The 19,888-nt window shown below is 41.7% G+C and overlaps 1 protein-coding gene across 15 annotated transcripts in view; it reads left to right on the top strand.

Moving 5' to 3' along the window:
- nfixa (nuclear factor I/Xa) overlaps nt 1-19,888 on the top strand; it is a 108,425-nt gene that overhangs the window by 19,819 nt on the left and 68,718 nt on the right. For 12 of the 15 annotated variants that reach the window (XM_026302568.2, XM_026302566.2, XM_026302562.2 and 9 more), the window contains one exon: nt 13,951-14,482. In XM_026302568.2, the coding sequence (XP_026158353.1) occupies nt 13,951-14,482 (532 nt within the window). Of the gene's footprint in view, nt 1-12,452; nt 13,152-13,764; nt 14,483-17,433; nt 19,475-19,888 lie in introns of those variants that run through there. The other 3 variants (XM_033325321.1, XM_026302563.2, XM_026302558.1) reach the window with 3 other exon arrangements.

Genomic DNA, 19,888 nt, shown 5'->3' on the forward strand with positions numbered 1-19,888 from the left:
CCGGGCACCCTGGATTTGCTTGAAGGCAGTTGTTTGTTAATGCACCACTGAAACCTAAAACACATCCAGATGTGTGTGGGACAAAAACCACAAAACCCAATTGAGATCCCAGCCATTGTTTTAGAGCATGCTCGTGCTTAATTTTAACCAGCTTGCTTATGGAAATTTTTCAACAAATGTGCAACTTTTCAGCACAGAGCCCCCCATGTTAAACTCATTTACTTTTCTCTCCTTGAGCTGCCCAGTGTAATGGGTCAAACAGTGCTTGTGTGGTTTGATCTGGGGGGGGGGGCACGGGTTGGTGTGACATCTGTGTGAGAGAGGTAGCTTCAGTAGATCAGGTTTGGTGAGAGAGGGACACAAGGTCGCTTTTCCCCTCATGTATTGCATATGTATTTGCAAGTGTGTGTCTAGGTGTATGCTGTGCGAACGTGTGTGTGAGGTTGACTGCTGATATGTTAGTGTTTATTGACTCGAAGAGACGGGCCGTGGCTGCGTACACAGGAATGTACGGGTGGCAGGGGTCCAAGCTTGGGGGAAACGTGTGTGTTTAAAGTACACACAGGCCTAATTATGCTGATTTAAGCATTCTTGCGGTCCTCCCTCTGGCTTGTGGTGAGTTAACTGGCACAGGGGCATCCAGCAGAAAGAGAGAGAGGGAGTGAGGGTAAATATTAAGAACAGAAGACATGGATAGGAAGACAGGGCTCAATAAATACATTTTTTAAAAAAAGAAGACGATCACGAGACAGTTTGAAAGGGAAAAAATGGTACTGCAACACAGCAAGGGTAACTATGCACAGAGAAAAATGTTGTCCCAGACACTGGAGAAACAGAGGAAAAACATACGCTGCCGTCAAACTTCCCTGCAGGTTTTTTTCCCTCCTCACTTTGGGGTTAAGAGCATGCCCGCTCTTCATATTTATTTTTATATTCAGATGTTATGTATTGCTCCGGGAAAAGGCCGTCCCTTTTCCCAGAAAGAGGAATTAATACTGTTTGAATTTTCTCTCTGGAGTCTAAAAGGAGGAATTTTGCAATGGACTTTGGGAGGTTTATAAGTGAAAATCTGACCACTGTTAAATAAACAAACTAGGGATGATTTAAAACTGACCCCTGTTTGTTGACTTGCCTGTACACTGGCCTGTGTATGTGCACCTGTCTCCATTTATTCTTTGCACATGCATGTGCCATGCAGTCAAGAGCGTATGCATACAAAGATTGGGCGATATTTGGGAAAACCCACACGAATGAGCAGAATAACTCAAACTAAATGACAAAGGTAGCTGCACAGGTGAGTCCGAATGATGAATGCAACTTAGCAATACATTCATTGCATTACAACTTTGTGTCCTAAACCATATCCAAAAAAATAACATTAATAATGAAGAGAATAGGCGTGCACAGGTTTCATCTGTAACATAGCAGAGATAGATAATGTTGGGCTGTGTGTATTCAAGCCGCCTTTCACACAGGTGATAAAATCCTGCTGGAGCCAGGATCAGCCAACTCACATATGCTGTCATCTAAATCTATGCTTATTTCCCATCTTTATTCTCATATTCCCCTGTTTATATATATATATACATATATAGAAATATATATGTATATATATATATATATATATATATATATATATATGTATACATACACATATATATAGTTTCAACCATTTCTTCCTCCATTTTACCTAATTCTTTCCACCCCCCTCTACTACTCCTCTCATTTGTTCCCTCAGGAAGAGCCACAGTCTTATCTGGGATATGTTGGATTTGGAGAGCTTAAAAGCCACTTTACTAACTCTATCTCTGCCTCCCCTGAGAAAGAGTAAAACAGTTTCACCATTCTCCAGGTTTTGTTTGTTGTAATGCTGTTGATCAGGTCACTTTTACTCCCTACCACCTCTCAATGCTAATCCTTTACCTGACTCTCCAGCTTCAGGATTACCACTCTCCGCTGCTCTGTCTCCTCTCTGCTTCTTTTCTTCCACTGACTAAAGTGCTTGTTTCTTACATATTGGGTTTCTTTGGTGATGTGAAGGAATGCTAATGTATTATAACGATATTACAGTACTTAGAGGAGGTAAATGGTGCCAAGTGCTATCTGGAGAATCAGATCTCTGAACAAGAGCCTTCTCTCAGCTTCAGATTAAAAAACAGCGTTCCCATTTTGATTTTCCTCTCTGAAAATATAAAAAGCTAAAAGCCCTTCTAAAATTTGCTGAAACAATGGCTTTGTTGTATTCGATAATGCAGTTTCTCCAGGAATTGGAAAGCTAGTCTAAATAAAGATAAAGCCAAATCCTATTTTCCATCTAATTTTTTTTTGAACAGCCCAGAAGTATAAAAATTTCCCACATTTCCCTGCATATAGTTCATTGAAATGGGATCCAGAAAATACCGCGCTGTGTTCTATGTGCATATAAAAAAATATTTAAATGTTTTGCATAAAGTTCAGTTACAATTTGGTTGTCACACTTTAAAGAAAATTTGCCCAGGCCTGGGGAAGGCCTCTGACAGAGACTGCCACTCCAAACTGGAATGAGGATTTGCTTGTTTTATTATTGGGGCCTGTATGTGTTGTTGATGGAGTGACTCCTTCCATGTTGAATCACAGAGACAGCGGTGATGTCTGCACTGAGCAGGGGTGTCAGGCTTCACTGATAACTCCAACTCCCTTAAGAGCAACACAAAGGCAAACCCCTCTTTATGTGTGTGTGTGCATATATATTAGTCTGACTCTGTGCATGTGCATTTGTGTGGGCCTGCGTGTGTGCAGGCCATACTGTATTTGCATGTGAGTGTGTGTCTACACCGTGTGAGTGTCTGTTTCATTCCTGACAGCCAAGAAGTCTCAGCAGCATCTGACGTGGCTCTTGCCGCTTTCAGTCCAGCTCTTTCCTTCTGGCTCACTTTTCTGTGATACTATCTTTTCATACAATCACATGTTTATAAATGGAGACTGACTGGTATTTCATACCGGTCCAGTTTCGCTGGGAGTTGTTAAACACTGCACTGTACTTGCTGAAGAATAACATGAGTATTTATTGCAGGAAAAAATTTTTTTTTTTTGTTATTTTCAATAAGACAACAGTAAATCTGATCAGGATGCTGAGTAAAGGAGAAAAAGAAAATTTGGCATGAATCTCTCCAAGGCCAGCGAGGTACATTTGGTTTCACGTATGCATGCATCCACTTTCTCTTACACGTTATGTCAGCACAACCATGCAGAATTTGAAGGTAAGGGTCAGTACAAAATACCTTTACCGTAAACTCTAGCATTAATATCATATATTGACTGCTCTATACATATGCATTTTTAGATTTTATGATAATATGTTAAATCAAATATGTTTGCGTAATTGGTATAAATCAAACACTAACCTGATTTGAAGCTTGGATCAGGGATAGAGTGCGTTTTTCTGTTCCTCCCTCCCCTTTCCCCCTGTCCTGTTTGTGAGGTGCCTTTTTATCGAGGTAGGTTTCCTCCATTTTATGTCTGCTCTGAGGACATGCACTTATGGCTGTCTGCCTGTGGTGCTGTGGTGCTCCTGAGGTCTGTGCGAGGTGGTAGTTTAGGTTGGGGAAGACAGCTAGCGTGGTCACAGAGGAGATAACTGCACACTCTCTCCCTGAGACGCCCGTCTGCATCGTGTGTCTGACTGTCGTCTCCTTGCCTTGTTGGAGGATTCTTCCTTTGAAAAGGAAAGCACTGGTTTGGAGAGCGTTTCAAAATGATTTAGGTGATGTGTGTGTGTGTGGTTCACAAGACTCTTTGTTTTTTTGTCTTGCATGCGTTTGTGTGTGTGTGTGTGTGTGTGTGTGTGTGTCCTCTGTTTGTTTCAGCCTGGCATGGTGCTTGCCCTACAGGGAATGCCACTCAAAATGGGCAGAGCGAACTTTAACCCCTCACACTGCTAGCTCAGAATCAAGCTTAACTTACTGCTGCATCAAGAGCCCGTCTCCCTTTAACCCAAACTCCGTCAAGCATAGCAGACATTAATATCCAGCTCTCAGGAAGCCATTTGGAACAGACACCTTTTAACCCCAAAAGGGACCAGAGTCACATAGGAAGCCACTTGGAGCAGCCACCCACTCTTAACCCCTAACACGACCAATTCAGCTCAGACAAGGCAGAGTGCACAGGCAAAGACCCAGCTCATATCATGCCACAGGGAGCGGGCACAGTTTAACCCTAGCAGCGCCAGCCTAGCACAGGCAAAACTCCAGCTCACATGATAAACAGAATTAAATCCACAAGCTTCTGTGTTCCTGATAAGGAGCTCACTGATGCAGATATAGGATGGTAAAGTAACAGGGTTGGTTTCCCATCTGCAAAATTGCATGCCACAAACGTTTGTGTTCTAATTGAAAATGATAAATTGTGATCAGCAGACTAGGAACTTTGTTCTCCTTTTTGAGAATTCACATTTATTTCATTGCACTTGAATAACTTTCAAATTCATCAGAATTAATAGAACAGACATTTCCTGCATGAAACCATTTTTTTTTTCATGAAAATAATAATAATGCCACTCTGTACTGCTATTATATGACAAAATAAATATTGTCTCACAAAATGTCAACTTGTCAGGAATAAAGGAACACTCCTTTATGCTCAGCTTGACAACCGATGATTAATTGATTAATAATAATAACCACCTCATGGTTCATAATGCTTCAGTCATCAAAACTGAAGAGTTTCATAAATGTGGTATTACTGCTAATAATTCTATATCTTGTGTTGTGTCAGTTCAAAAATCAAGGAATAAAATCAATCACACTAAAATGAATCAGTCACAGAAAATAAATTCCCAGGTTAGGTATTGATTGTTAATTAGACACTACACAGAAATATTATAAAAACTTCAGTAAATGAAGAAAAACTATAATTTATAGGTGGGGAATCTTTCCCTTTAAGGGAAGTAGCAGGGCATGGGTTGTGGCAGGAGTGGCTGTGAGGAGAGAGAGAGAGTGAAAAAGATAGAAGAAGACAGAGAGGGGTGAAAGGGAGTTTCTGCACTTGCATGTCTGGCACCAGCCGAGGAATGAGCGTACAAGTTTGAGTCTGGGTGAGTCAAGCTGTGTGACAGAGAGGCATCGAGGAAAGGAAGGGGAGAGGGTGTTCCACAGTGAAAGGAGTAATGGTGAGCGGAATAAGAGATGCTAAAAGATGGATCGCAGCTGAGATAGAGGCAGCATGGGCAGTTGGTAGAAGTGAGAAGGTGAAGCAAGAAGCAGAGGGAGGGATGGTTGAGGTGCAACAACAATATGGAGTACAGGAAGGGGAAAAGTGGCAGGGAGAGAGGGGGAGCAGGATTGTGGAGTAAGAGGTGAAAGAAATAAATGAAGGACTGGAGGAGTAGGTGATGGTGGGGGGCACAGAATGAATGTGTTAGTTGGACTAGTGGCGAAGCATTTGCATAAAGGGTGAGGGCACTCTGCCCGGCTTTGGGGAGAGGTTGGCATCTCGCCTTGCCGACTGGCAGAACGAGGACCAGGGAGGAATAAAAGAATGAGGGGGAGTGAAAGAGTGAGACAGAAAGTCTCTCAATAGTGCATCTCTTGTATGAAGAGAAGCAGGCCTTGGCTGCTGTTGGAGAAGGGCATGGAGGGGAGGGGATATCGGGTTTCATTATCTTCTTGATTCCTGCTGTATTTGCTAGCCATGAGGTTCAAAGCCCTTGATGCAGCTGTAGGCAGGGCATGGTAGCCAGTGTGCGTCTCTGGCATGTGCCGACTGGAACACTGTAGGTGTGTGCAGACATCTAATGTGTGCAGACAGAAAGTGCTTCTCTGTGTAGCACAAGTAGTAAGCTCCTGCCATCACCCCTCACACCCACACACACACACTCCGTGTATCACACTGTCTACTTGACATTATCAGGAATGGCCGCCCTTGTCGAGGAGAAATGCTGTACTCTCTGTTTTACCTCAATGTCTGATTTGAAAATGCCACACCAACAGTACGTATGTGTGTGACGCTACAGAAACCAACATAACGTAAACTCACATATGCCACATGTATACATCTATTTACTTTGCATATGCTTGTAATGCTATACCACCACAGCAAGCTGTGAGGACATCCTGTAATGGTTTTTATGAAACCATTGTTTGTAACGTGCAGTGCCAGAATCTCTTAATTTAGTTTGACATCTATAATTTCACCCAGTTTGATCTACATCACAGTAACACAAGCATTCTTTTTAATTGACGCCACTGTTATCAAGATTAGCAGTCAGTTTTGCATTAAACAGAGCAAATGTATAATGTTTCTTTGCAGTTCCAATATATTTTGATGTGTGAGTGTGCAAGTTTTGAATTCTGTCCACCAAATCTGAGCCAAAAAACCCCAAATAAATTTAACAAACGATCATGACAAAATGTACTCTCAGTAGTCCAAATTGAATTCAGTTCAGAATATAAATTAGGAATATAACTCACTTGTGGGGTTACATTTATGTTTATAATTAACTGTATAAGGTGGAATTTATGCAAGAGGGCCAGCGTCATAGAAAAACCACACAAACCTCAAGAAAATCTGGGATGAATACATTTTGGATGCTGAAAAAAAATCATGGAGAGCCCTTGATCCTATCTTTGATGTGTTTACCTTTGAGGCTGAAACAGTCTGCTCAGGCAAATCCATCACACCAACGTGAAGGCATATTTGAGTATAGTATTACCCAGGTCTGTAGTCATGTCAGAACCCCCGTCCTGCTATCAGTCCTGTATGTCTCTGGAGCTGTTTAATGCTCACTTGTGCTGTCTTTTCCTCTCAGCCTCATGCCACAAATGGCTTCCAGACTTTCACACATAGTAATGCTTCAGTGTGTAAACAGGCGTAATTACAAACGATGAGCAGACACACTTTTAACATCAATCTGTGCCGATGGGAGAAAGAGAGCCGAAAGAGTGAAAGTTTCTTCTTCTTCCAGGGAGTAGAATGGATGAAAAGGGTTTGAGCTGGATGGAATTGGAAGGACTAGCAGGGATGAAACGTGAAGGAATGAATTTAAAGAGCAATAATACTGGTCTGTGTGCAAATGTATGTGTGTGGGCCTAAAAAAAGCAAATGAAAAGGGATGAAAAAAATAACACTTTTTTTCTATTTCACAAGAGTTTCCAAGAAAATTGTAGTTTATGTCAACTTGTCCGTAATTATTTTGTATCCCTGAAGCTTGTGAGGTTACTAACCCATCACCACTTAATGGCAGGGTGTTACTCACCACTAGTCAGGCCTGCTTTCTGCGCACCTTACTCGTATTATTTTTCCTACGCTTCTAATGTGAAAAAAACATGGAAACCATTGAAACATATTTTCTTACAGAGTAGACAGAAATGGCATTGCACGTGCTGCAAAAATGTCCGAGGTCCTTGTTTTATGCAAAGTTTAGAAGCATTGAAAAATATTTGCTTTAGAGACAAAGCACAAAAAGATTCAAGAATCCTTAACCTTAAGTTATTCTAAACCTCACACACACACACACACACACACACACACATACACACACACACATATACCAAAGGAAAATAGTTGAGATCTCTCACAGTGTTTCCTTTACATCACCGGAGTACTTGGCAATAGTGATTTTATAAAGCAAATGTCAAAGTTGAATTCCAGCTATGACATGTCCTGACAGGCTGTAACCTTCATGGCTTTTTCTGTGTGTGTGTGTGTGTGTGTGTGTGTGTGTGTGTGTGTGTTTCCTATCCTCATCTTACAGGATCATCTTGATCAGACTTAACAAAAATTCGATGTGAGATGAATATAATTTCTATAGAAACATCTCCCCTTCAGTTACATCCTTGTAGCATTTTTTTAAGAATAAATATTGCTAAAATAAAATGCTTAAAGCTAAAAAAATAATATTCTTCTAGTCTTGCAAATATATATATTTAGGTTATAAGGAAGCAGCAATTAAAAATTATTACTAAAATGATTTTGAAGTTTTAAAATTAAACTGCAAAAATGAAACATTTTGATCTAATTTATGCATGAATTTTAATTAAATATATTAAAATGATTTTTAGGATTTCATTATTGGCCTACATGAATTGCTTGCTTTGCTTACAATTTTTAAATAAACTAGTCAATATTTTAGGTACTTTGTATTTTATAGCTAATGTTGGTGTAAATATTATATAATATACTTTAATAGGAAATATGAATAAGGTACATGTATTAATGCAATCTAAAGACCTTTTTAAAACCTGTACAAGCCCTGAACATCAGGACTTTTTTTATGTATTTAATTTTCTTCTTCTTTTTTTTTTTTTACTTCCATTATTCTTGAAAATCTATTTGTCTTTTGCAGGAATCAAAATTGAACAGGAAAAACAAGTGAGTTTTTGGTTTTAGCATAATGCCAAAAAGACTACCTGGACCTGAACTTATCTTGCCTGCAGCTCATTGAAAAATGAGGAGGAGAAATGTTATCAAGGCACCCACACCAAGCAGGATGTGTCATAAATGTATGAAGTGATTTTTATTTCCACATGTCCTGTGCAGATGTCCACACTTTGGCATTTATTTAAAGAAACGATTCCTCCCTCAGAAACCGCTTCTTAGAGGCAACACTGCGACACAGGCACAAGTTATGGTTTCTAAAATGTAGGCTGCTGCATGGAAATATTGGCCCTAGATTCACTGAAATTAAAATTCACCTAAATGGACTAAAACTCTGTCACTCAGTGCTAAGGCAGGATTAAAAATAAGTAGTGACTTTATTGAGGAGAGCTGCATAAACGTTACTGTGCAAAAGTAAAGGATTTAGTTTATTCCGGTGAATTTTCAACTTCAATGAGGTCATACGTTTTTTTTTCATTTTTATTAGCACCTCTCTACCACCTTAAATTCTGCTTCGACTTTTGGGATGAATTCTAAACTTCCTGTTTAACGTAGGCCGCTCGACGTCTACGTTTCTGATTTTTAGAGCAGTTTTATAGTAAATATACTGTAAATATTTCATTATTCTTATTATTCTCACGAACGACAAACACAGAGACTAATTCACAAACAGGCGAACGGAGGGTGAGGACACGGTCAGTCAAGGTTAAGTCAACACACGTTATTAGCCGTTCTTACCGGTTATTAGTCCAAATTAACGAAACACCGGCAGCAGGGAGCATTTAACGGTGAACACGGTGACAGGTGGGTTATTTGATTTTTCCCTAGTGTTGGTGTAAATTTCGTCTTGTTTGGGACGTGTGGACACGCAGGTTTAGGCCGCTATTAGCTGACAGACCCTGTGGTGTGTCTGTTACAGCATTAGCTCCTTTAGCTAAAATAACATCTAATAAAATAATTTAGGGCGAGTGTTTATGTTTAAAACCAACATGTACTGGTATTTTAGGTGTTAACTAATTTTTAGGCCTCATTTCATAACACACTACCCACCAGTGTGAGGAAATTTTAGATTTTTATTTAAAAAAATCTTTTCCTTTATGACAAAATGCTGGAATAACTGAATTTGCATGAATCAGTATTTTTTGGTCTGTGTTTTGTTGTTTAATACCACCAGTTTGAGTTTTTAGGGGCTTCCTTTGTGTTTCTGGCAGGTTCTGCTGCTCCAAGCTTGGCCTTATTAATGAAACCTGAGGTTGTTTTCATTTCTCTCGGTGAGGGCAGATTCTCTTGCCCAGCCTGGCAAACAAAGGTTGTCGTTTTCTGAAAGGCAGGGCATGGCATGCAGAGATAAGATGAGCACTTGCTGAAATTATTTCAGAGCAGATACCCACAGAGTCCAGTGGCAGAGGCCTGGAAAAATAACTGCCCCTTTTTTTGTTCTGCCCTGAAGAACTCTGGGCAAACACAGGAAACCTCCTCTAATGGGCTGAAGGAAACGTGGGTTTGAAAATGTCAAAAAAGGGCATTAAATTATAGGTTGCCATATACTTGTTTCTTTGCCAAAATCATAAAAGAGCATGCTTTAGCTACAAATTGTACACAGAACTTCTGAAAGCCTGCGTTACGCTGTTCTGTGTAATTTCGTATTTGATCCAGTGGGTCATAATGGGCTTGGCAGCAGATTTAACAATGATTTAAAAAGGATTTTTTTGAAGGATTATATATTTTATACGGATAGTATTTTCTTAATGTGGGTTAATTTGTACTCTCATAATAGGTGTCATCCTCTTTTTGTTATATAAAGAGTAAATATGCATTAATGTTGCTAAAACTGTGATTCAGCAGATGTGTTGCCAGTTTGAATCGACAAAGAAGAGTTTTAGGGTTCTCTTATAATAATCCTGGTTATTATTATTTGGTTACTGTCAGTAATTGCATGATGATATAAAAGGAAATGACAGTAATAATTGGCACATCCTGTACTTTTCTTTGTGGCCCATTCATCAAAAAGTACAGATCCTTAAATGAATAAGTGACAAACACACCTCTGTCATTGTTCTTTAAAAACTAGCTCACATCCTCTTTAAGTTCATCTCCTCTTGTTCCTTTTTTGCCTTCGCCATTTTCACTCATTCCCACATTTTTCACTGTGGCTCTGTGAGGCAGAGCTAGAGTTAGTATGAACATCCTCTTCATGCTCGGCTCGCCTTGGTCTAGGTGGGGTCTGCACTCCCTCTTGCAAGTGCAGTGATGAGCCAGTCAGCTAGCTACCCACCCGGGTAGTCAATCAGTCATTCAACTAGCCAGTTATGCAGCCTTTCAGCCAATCTAACAGCCAGCTTGCCAGCCCATCAGTGAACTAGCCAGTCATCCAGGCTGACACTCCTCTGTCAGACCCTGACAGAGAGAGCAGGCCAGGGTAAATCTGATGGTCCTGGGAGCTAACCAGAGGACTCTGGCCTTTGTAGGGTCTTCACAGAGACAGCCTGTCCCGTTGCACAGCAGGGAGCTTCATCTCACAATCAAATGGCGGGGCCTTCAACTTTGCCACATGATAAGTTAGCTTTTTGTGGCCGTTGCCCACAGCCGAGGTTCTGGTTTTGACAATGGCACTATAATTCCTATGAGCCTCATTGACTAATTCATGTAATTTGGACAGAAAAAATGAGCAAATGTGTTCCTCTTTTGTAAATTGGAAGACTGACATTTAAATGTACCTCTGATGAGTAGAGCAGTCCACACGTGTTTCATATCTAGTCATTACGGAGATATAATTTTTCTGACAAATGCAGCAGATTATATTCAATTGATCCTTGGTGAGAGTCTTTGTCTCTCAAATATTTCTCCCATGGTGCACTGGGCACAGCTTGTCCCTCTGAGGTTGTGTGGGTCAGCCAATGAGGATGAGGCAGCGGGCTTGCCAGGGCAGCTATACAGCCCTGTGCTGCCTCACTTTCCGTTGCTGTTCAATTCCAATTATGTGTCATTGTGTCCTTCATAATGCAGCATGATGAAAATATGAGCAATTTATTGGTTGCAATATTTTTTTTCACTGTTACAATGCTCTGTATATCTGAATCTGCAAGCATTGGACTAATCTTTGTGAATTACAGGGAAGCGGTATACTCTGTTTTAGTCAGTTTTAATATCCGCTTGCCTTTGTAAAGAGCTTAACATGTATAGGCTACTTACATGAGGCTGTCCACCACAGGACTTTCAGCCCTCATTGTCCACTGAATCCTGCATCTCACCCACAAATGGGATTGGTCTCTAATTTGGTAACAGAAACTTTTAATGTGTTTCTGTATCTGTGCTGTTGGGGCTATTAAAAAAGAGAAGGAGAGAAAGGGCCAGTTTGGATGTGAGAGTGCATTTTGAAACAGGAGAGCATGTTTTTGGATGGTATTTTTTGTTGTGGGGTAACAGGCATTTTCTTCCCCCTCCTCTCTTTGTTTGTGTGGTAAATCCAGGAGCAGCTGCTGGTCTCAGGGTCTAGTGGGATTTTGGGCCTGTGTTTTCTCATGCCATCCCATGCCAAGGTGGTGTAACGAGGGAGAGGGAGAGAGGGGTGTTTCTGGAGGGGTAGGGTGTTTGGGAGGGGGCAGATGCAGTTGGAGAGCGAGTTGGTTTGTTGGTTGTTGGGAGCACCATGACCACACTGGTGACGAAGGCAATGGGAGGGGGGGGGGCTTTAGAAGGCGGGTGCTGTCTGGATTGGATGCATGTAAAATTAATATCCTCTGGACTTTTCCTTTGCAGTAGATTGGAACTTGTCTATTTGGCTAATGACGTGCCTTCTGCCTGCACCACACACAATCCCCGTCTCTCACCCACCCCTACCCCCCAACTCTCTCTCTCTCCCTCTCTTTCCAATACCAACCAACATCCATCCACCACCAACCCCCCCCCCACCTCTTTGCTTCTCCCTCTGCCATCTCTCTCTTCCCTCCCTTTCAGCGGTGGGAGCGTGCGTATTGGCTGGGCTGTTTGAGATTCGGTGCCAAATAGGTGGGCCCTCTGCATGTTGGCACAGACTCAGTCAATGGTTAGAGAAGGAAAGTGGAGAGGAAGAGAGAAAGAGAGAGACAGAGTTGGAGAGAAAGAGGGGGAAAAAAGAAGCTGCACTCGGGTTTGCCAGCGGTCGTGCACACTCTTCCAACATTGATTCGGTCCTCTTGTTTTTTTTGTTTTTTTTTTCCTCCTTCTCCTCTCTCCGCACCCCCCTTGTCCAGCTCTCTCTCCCTCTCCGTGAGTCTTATGCAGATCCTACAGAATTGAACCAATAGCACGCGCTGCTTTGCCAAGCATTTTTTGTTGTTTTTTTTCTCAAGATATTTTTTTCTACATATTTTTGCAAACAAACAAAGGGGCTTGTTTAGGTTTTTGACAATTTTATCCTTTTTACTGCAATATCTGTTTTATTTTGTTTGTGCATGCCCAGCTCTTTTTAAAAAAAAAATCCTTTTAGACGGAGAGACTGCTGAACTTCTCTACACTCTCCTTCTGTTGTGCTCTTGAACAGCACCTCTCCTGCAGCTCCTGCTACAGTACCTCCTCTGTTCCTGTGCTGGTATTACACTGCGCCCCCTTGGCCTGTCTCCTTTCTCAGCGTTTTTCCCCCCCTGCTGCTTTTATTGGACAGTTCTCAGCTTTTCTTTTTTGCTTAATTTTCTTTTATTTCCTAATTTACGCAGCATTACTTCAGCACGTTTTGACTCAACAATTCAGTTTTTGAACTGGTGGTGCATTTTAAGTTTCATTGCAATCGGCGGCTGAATTTATGATGAGAGAGCAAAATGGTAACTACCGTGTTATTCTTTTATGTTTTGTGATGCTCACTGTAGTGATTTTGAGTCACAGTCGTGAAAAATATTTTATATCGTGTTTTTTTTAATGTAACTGCTTTAATTGTAATAATTAGAATTTGGTGTGTGATTTTTCAAATTGCTTCAGTATTGTGTGCATTGTATAGTATAATTTATTTGTCTTTTAATGGTACACATTTTTGCTTTACATGATATAAATTTTTTTAAGATTAATAGTGTTTTTTAAATACTGATTTTATTACTGTTTTTTTGTTATGACTACGTCTGGCAAATTCTAATTTATTAAAACACGTTTAAAATTCTTTATTTAGGCCGGTAAATACACTAATATTTTTTGAAGAAAATTTTTACAGTAGATACTTCAGTTCTCTTTTCCATCCCTTACCTGAGTGTTGTTCAGTGTTTTGCAAAGTGTGTCCTTCAGTGTGATCTATTTGTGTTTGGTAGAAAGTGTATCTTTCACTCTCTCACTCTTCTCTCCCTCTTTCTCTCGCTCTCTCTTTCTCTCTCACTATTTCTCACTCTCTATCTCCGTCTCTCTCTCTCACCGCCTCTCGTTCATTCTCTCCCTCCGCTCACACAGAGCAGGCGCCGCTCCTCCATGCTGCGCGCCGGTGCTAACTGCCTCTCGTCTCTCTTCCCTTCCTCACCCCCACTCCCTCTCTCCCCATCCTTTTCTCCCCCATTCTCCCCCTCTCTCTCCACTACCTCCTCCTGCTTCCCCCCCTCCTCCCTCTCCTCCACCCTCCCCCCGTCCTCCTCCCTCATCCAGGATGAATTCCACCCCTTCATCGAGGCCCTGCTGCCCCATGTCCGCGCTTTTGCCTACACCTGGTTCAACCTGCAGGCCCGCAAGCGCAAATACTTCAAGAAGCATGAGAAGCGCATGTCCAAGGAGGAAGAACGCGCAGTGAAGGATGAGCTGCTGGGGGAGAAGCCAGAGATCAAGCAGAAGTGGGCCTCACGCCTGCTGGCCAAGCTCCGCAAGGACATCCGGCCCGAGTTCCGTGAGGACTTTGTGCTCACCATCACGGGGAAAAAGCCCCCCTGCTGTGTGCTGTCCAACCCTGACCAGAAAGGCAAGATCCGTCGCATCGACTGCCTCCGCCAGGCTGACAAAGTGTGGCGGCTGGACCTGGTGATGGTCATCTTATTCAAGGGCAGCCCCCTTGAGAGCACGGATGGGGAACGGCTGGTCAAGTCACCACAATGCACCAACCCAGGCCTGTGTGTCCAGCCACACCACATCGGAGTGTCCGTCAAGGAACTGGACCTGTACCTGGCTTATTTCGTCCACACGCCAGGTATGTGGCTGCTAGGGATGGATGGCAACAGATAAACACATCATGCATGCCCGTGTGCATGTGTATATAGGCGTACATACATATTTGCATAATCACACACATGTACACAAGCAAAAACGCACCTAATGCAATAGAGAATGACAAATAAAAATACACACAGATCAACATAAGTTTAAAGAGTGTTTCAGATATAGAAGAAGGTGAACATTACAACTAAACTAACAATTACTTACGGAAATTATGTTTTCAGAAAAATGTTTATTTAACAATATTTGGTTAAATGAATTAAGCAGCTGTTTACATCTGATAAAAAAAAAAGTTATTGCTTTTTCCTGTTAGCAAAGAGCAAATGGTTTTGGTTTTTGGCTTATTTTTGTTTATTTTCTTAAATTTCTTGGAGTTTGTTTACTTCACAACATAGTATCAACAGTAATAAAAATGAGAGTACTGTATGTCAAGGGCGTTCAGTCAGCATGCTCTGGCAAGTCTAGCTTCATTTTTCCATGTAAGGCATTTCATGTGACCATGTATTTCGCGTGATTAGGACAGAATTTGCATGCGTGTGTGTGTTTTTAGTTTTTATGAGATGTTCACCAGTGTCAAATTGTGTGTGATGTTATGTGTGATGAGTGAGACTTGCTGTTTATAAGATTGTACTCAGTCTGTCGAAGTGTATGTGCCATGATAAGGCCGTTGTAGCCAGGGATTGTCATGTGGACATAGCCCAGATTGTACGTGTGTGTGTGTGTGTGTGTGTGTGTGAGAGAGTGAGAGGCAGTGCAGAGCTGTGAGTCTTTTGCTTGCAGGCCGCAGGCTGCTGCCGCCATCACCGTCTGCCTGAACGCTAGCACCATGTTGGACCTGGCTGCCAAACGCACATAAACACACACGCTCACAAAACACCAGTGCTCACAGTACTACTGCAGCCACCTTAAAAAAAAAAAAAAAAAAAAAACCCAACTCTGTCATCTTTGTAGCACACTTTCACACATAGAGCCAAACACAGTTTTAGTCACAATTGCGTACACACACCCACACAGCGCGCACACTTGGCCAAGGACTATCATCGATACAGTTTGATATAGCCAAACATTGTTGTGTCTCACCACCATCATGGATACACACACTCACACCCAGCCAAACATCGCTGTAGCCTCCAGTGCGTGTACTCTACACACATCGCCAAAACACTGGCAGTGTTGTAGTTTTTTCCCCACATTGCAAAAAACACTGTCAAAGCAACCCCATCACACACACATACATGAAACACATTTCACAGCCTAATCCTGCAAATACACACTACCTCACCATTTGCTGGCCACGTATACAAACACCCGCTCATGACCTAATATTATCTCAGCTGGAATTTTCTGGAAATTTCAAACAGTGACTCATCCAGCTTCACACACACATGCACATACACACACACACACACACACACACACACATATAAATGTATATGTATATATGTATAGCATACCCCAGTCACTGACCAAACACACACACTCACTTTCTGCCTAGGCAGAACTCTTAAGGAAGCTACTAGCATGAGTGTGGCCAAATGCTGTCACAGCCGTCCCTCTCTCTCTCTCATACACACACACACACACACACACTGACACATATCCACACACAAAATCTCTGTCCAGGCCAAACACCTCACACGGCCTGAGCCAAACCCTGGCAGCAGCTCCAGCCTCACTCTGTTGGTTTGTCTGTGGTGGTGATAAACCAAAGGTAGCAGGCAGTCCTGACGTAGACCGAGAAAATGTATCTCATTGTTATAGGGCTATTTATTTGTGGTAAATACTTTCTGCTATATAATTGATTTTATTTTTTCATTAAATTAAAACTGTCAGCGCTGTATAAAACGCAGATGTTTTATAAGGACTTACTGTGGAATTTGGCTCAGTGAATTTTGTTTTGGGATTCAGTAAGATTTAACATTTAACGCTCTTAACATTATTTCTCCTGTGAATTGTACTCTTACTACACAAAGGACAGTCCAAAATTTCTGTTTTGTGTTTGTTTAATATTAGCTCATTATATGTGCTTAGGAAAAAAATATTTACCAATACACTGCAGGTAGACCTTAGCCTTTAGCTTTGAATAGGAAATTATTACAATAATTTTCACCTAATCTGTAGACCTTTGAGAATTTTATTTGCTATTATACTACATTCATACATTTAAAATTTATGTAATTTATGTACGTAGGTTTTCAGAATAAAATCATGTAACTACAGAGCATTATGTACAACAACTGACAAGTGAAATTTACATATACTTTGAGACTGCACATACACATAAGATGTAAAAGTAAGGCCTCTTTTGCATCATTGGCAGTCCATATTTGAGTTTGCTGCTGCACATTCATTGCTACAGTACTTTGGTTTACAGCAGTACAGTAATACACATGGCTACTTGGAGGGGTTGACCGATGTGCAGACCATTTACAATGTGGACTAACTGTGTGCTCTCTCTTATCATATCTGACTAACAGTGTTTGTGCCGGTACTTTTATCTGCCCTGGTTGAAGAAACACTTCTGGGTGTACAGACAGAGAGAAGGACAGAAGTAGAAAAGGCAAATCATTGTGTGCAAACCTGTCACAAGGTTGCCCGCTGCTGCTAATACCTTTAGCTCTCGTTTATTTTTAAGTTGTAAATGCGTATTTGTCAGCAAACAGGCGTGAATGCTCGCATTTACTGTCACATTTATCTGTTACAGTGATGTGCGCTTGTGCTTTTTGCTTCAGCCACACAATGAATGACAAGATGTGCTCATTGTTTGTTTTTGTTTGGTTTGCGTTTTGTCGGTCTTTAGCATCTCTGTCTTGCTCGCTCCTCTTTGATCCCGTGCACACTTTTGTTTTGTCTCCTAAAACATCGCCCTCATTGTTGCTCTCACAGAGGTAAAGCCTCTGCTGATCTCTTTTGTTTATATTGTAGGAGACACAGGGAGAGAGAGGGAGAGAGAGCGTGTTGGAAAGGAGAAGAGGCTGCGATAGTGATTGTTCTGTTTGGCAGCGCCCGAGCCCCGTTGGTGTGGGAAGAAGAGAAAGACGTCTTGTGTTTTGTTTATGACAGAGTGGCAAAAGCTGCCACGGGGAATCTCTGGGCTTGCCGTCAGGCTTTCTCAGGCTGTTCTGCAGCCAGCCAGCCTTTGAGATCCTCTCTGTTACGGAGCATAACACACCACAGTCTTAACAGAACAAACCATGCGACCACAATACGCAACCTTCTCGACCTGTTTTTCACCTCAGATAGAGAGCAACAGATTAGAGGGAGCAAGGGCTCTTTAAACACAATAACGGAAATATTGGCACAGAATAGACGAGGTTGTGGTTGAGTATAGTTAGTATTATTTTTAGTGTTTTTTGAAGAATGAGTGACTGGTATTATAATGGAGAAAGTGATCTAGCACCCCACTTCCATGAATGTAGTGTGATGAATAGGCTTAGTTCACAACACTAGTTTTGGTATAATCTTATCTCTGTCTGCCTGACTACTGCATAGGTGGATCCACTTGTACAATATTTTGAGGCAAAATCATTTAGTTGTATCTGATTGTGTTCAAGGGAATATTTGATTTATGATCTTTGCGCTGTTTTAGCTTAAACTCAGCACATTTCTGATTTATTCAAGGTTGGAAAATAGAAGATTAAAAAAACATTTGCTAGATCCAAAGTTAGCTCAGTGCACTTAGTCATACTTTGGAGCTCATACTTACTGCTTTATATTTTTTTCGTCTTTCTTTTGTATGCAGTTAAGTGTGATCATGAAAAGATGTTTCAAATGTGTTTCCAATCGAAAGTGCAGTACAGGAAATTTGCAGTCACTCCGAGGGAGGTGTGAAATGTGCTCGCCGTGCCATTTTTGCCATGACTGCTCCACGCTGCACGGTCTGTGATGCCATATCCTGCCTCTCTCTCACTACAGCGGTACTCATGCTTTGGACTGCGCTGTGAGAAAGCCCAGAGAAACCCTAGTGCTGCAGCCAGCCCCACGCTCCCCTGGCCAACTCACTGACCACAGGAAGGATTCACGAATAAAAATCCCTCTAGAGTTCATCACTGAGGAAAACTCAGAGTATCATGAGTTTGTGGGGGGGAGGTAAATGTGGGATAAAGAAAGGGTAACGTAGGAGAGAAGAGGGAGAGTGAAATGGAGAAAAAGAGAAGCATCCCAACAACCATGGTTGACATGATAAATGAGTCACAAAGTTGACGGGGTACTCCGAAGGATTCTACAGGTTCCCACTGTTCTGTGGCTCCGTAATGTTTTTTTCTGTGAAAATAATCTGCTTTGAATAACTTCCTGGATCTTTTCTCCGGCTCCCATGACATCACAAGGGCTGAGTGGACTGTCCTTGTGTGTAAGTGTTTTTTGTTTGTGACTGTGTGTGTGCAGCTTAGGACGACCCTCAACAGTGAAGTGAGCATTGAGATTTGATTAAATGAAATCTCGACACTGAGGGAGTCTGTCAGGTCTGAGGCTTTTGTATTGTGTATGGTGGGAACAGGGCCCATGACGGCTAAGAAAAGCTCTCCACATGCAGAGTGACTTGGCTCTGCATGTGGAGAGCAGCTCATCCTTCACTGCGCATCGGCAAATGTTCGGTGAGGGCTGGATCTTCCTTTGCGCGTTTCTGTCTTTCTGTCTGGCATCGCGGGCACGTTGGGGTGGCTACATATCAAATCTGAAAGGTTAATATAGAAAGAGAGTCCCATCATATTAGAGAGACAGAGTGAGAGGGGGTCTTCACACACTATTCTTGGCTTTGGAAAAAAGTCTATGTATTTGGATAGCTAATGGTATTGGGCTAGCCAAAGCCCTGTTGTGTGCTCATTTGCTCCAAAACATGCACACACACACACACACAGACGCAAGGATAACATCGGGGTGTCACAGACATAGATTGATCCAAACCCGCAGGGGCTGCATTTATCTCATGAGACCATGATGACACAAGCAGACTGAAGGGACAATTTAAAAAAACAACAACTTGTGAAAGCAAAGTCAAAGGCAATGTTGTTATGTTTGGTCTCACATTAAATTGACCAGTGAAGACTGGCGTGCTTTGTGACATGGTGCCTATTTCTTACTAACAGCTCCCTGCTTTTTTGGTCTTAACAGTCACAAGCCTCAAAAAGAGTTAAACATTTCTGGTCAACCTGCATCTGTTTCCTTTTGCATGAAGAGTTTTAATATTAGGAGATATGCATTGAATAGATTACTCCAGTAATATCAGGAGACTGTTGTAAAACTGACAAATTAGGCAGTGTTTGCTATTTGGTTCAGTTTTGCTCTGATTACCTGCGTTTTCCTGTTTTTCCTCAGGCGAAGCTCTCCATTGTAAAGGTGACACAAACAGAAAAGCAGCTATAGATATTTTTTGTGTTCA

Source organism: Mastacembelus armatus, chromosome 1 (genome assembly GCF_900324485.2).
Source record: "Mastacembelus armatus chromosome 1, fMasArm1.2, whole genome shotgun sequence".
Taxonomy (NCBI): Eukaryota; Metazoa; Chordata; class Actinopteri; order Synbranchiformes; family Mastacembelidae; genus Mastacembelus; species Mastacembelus armatus.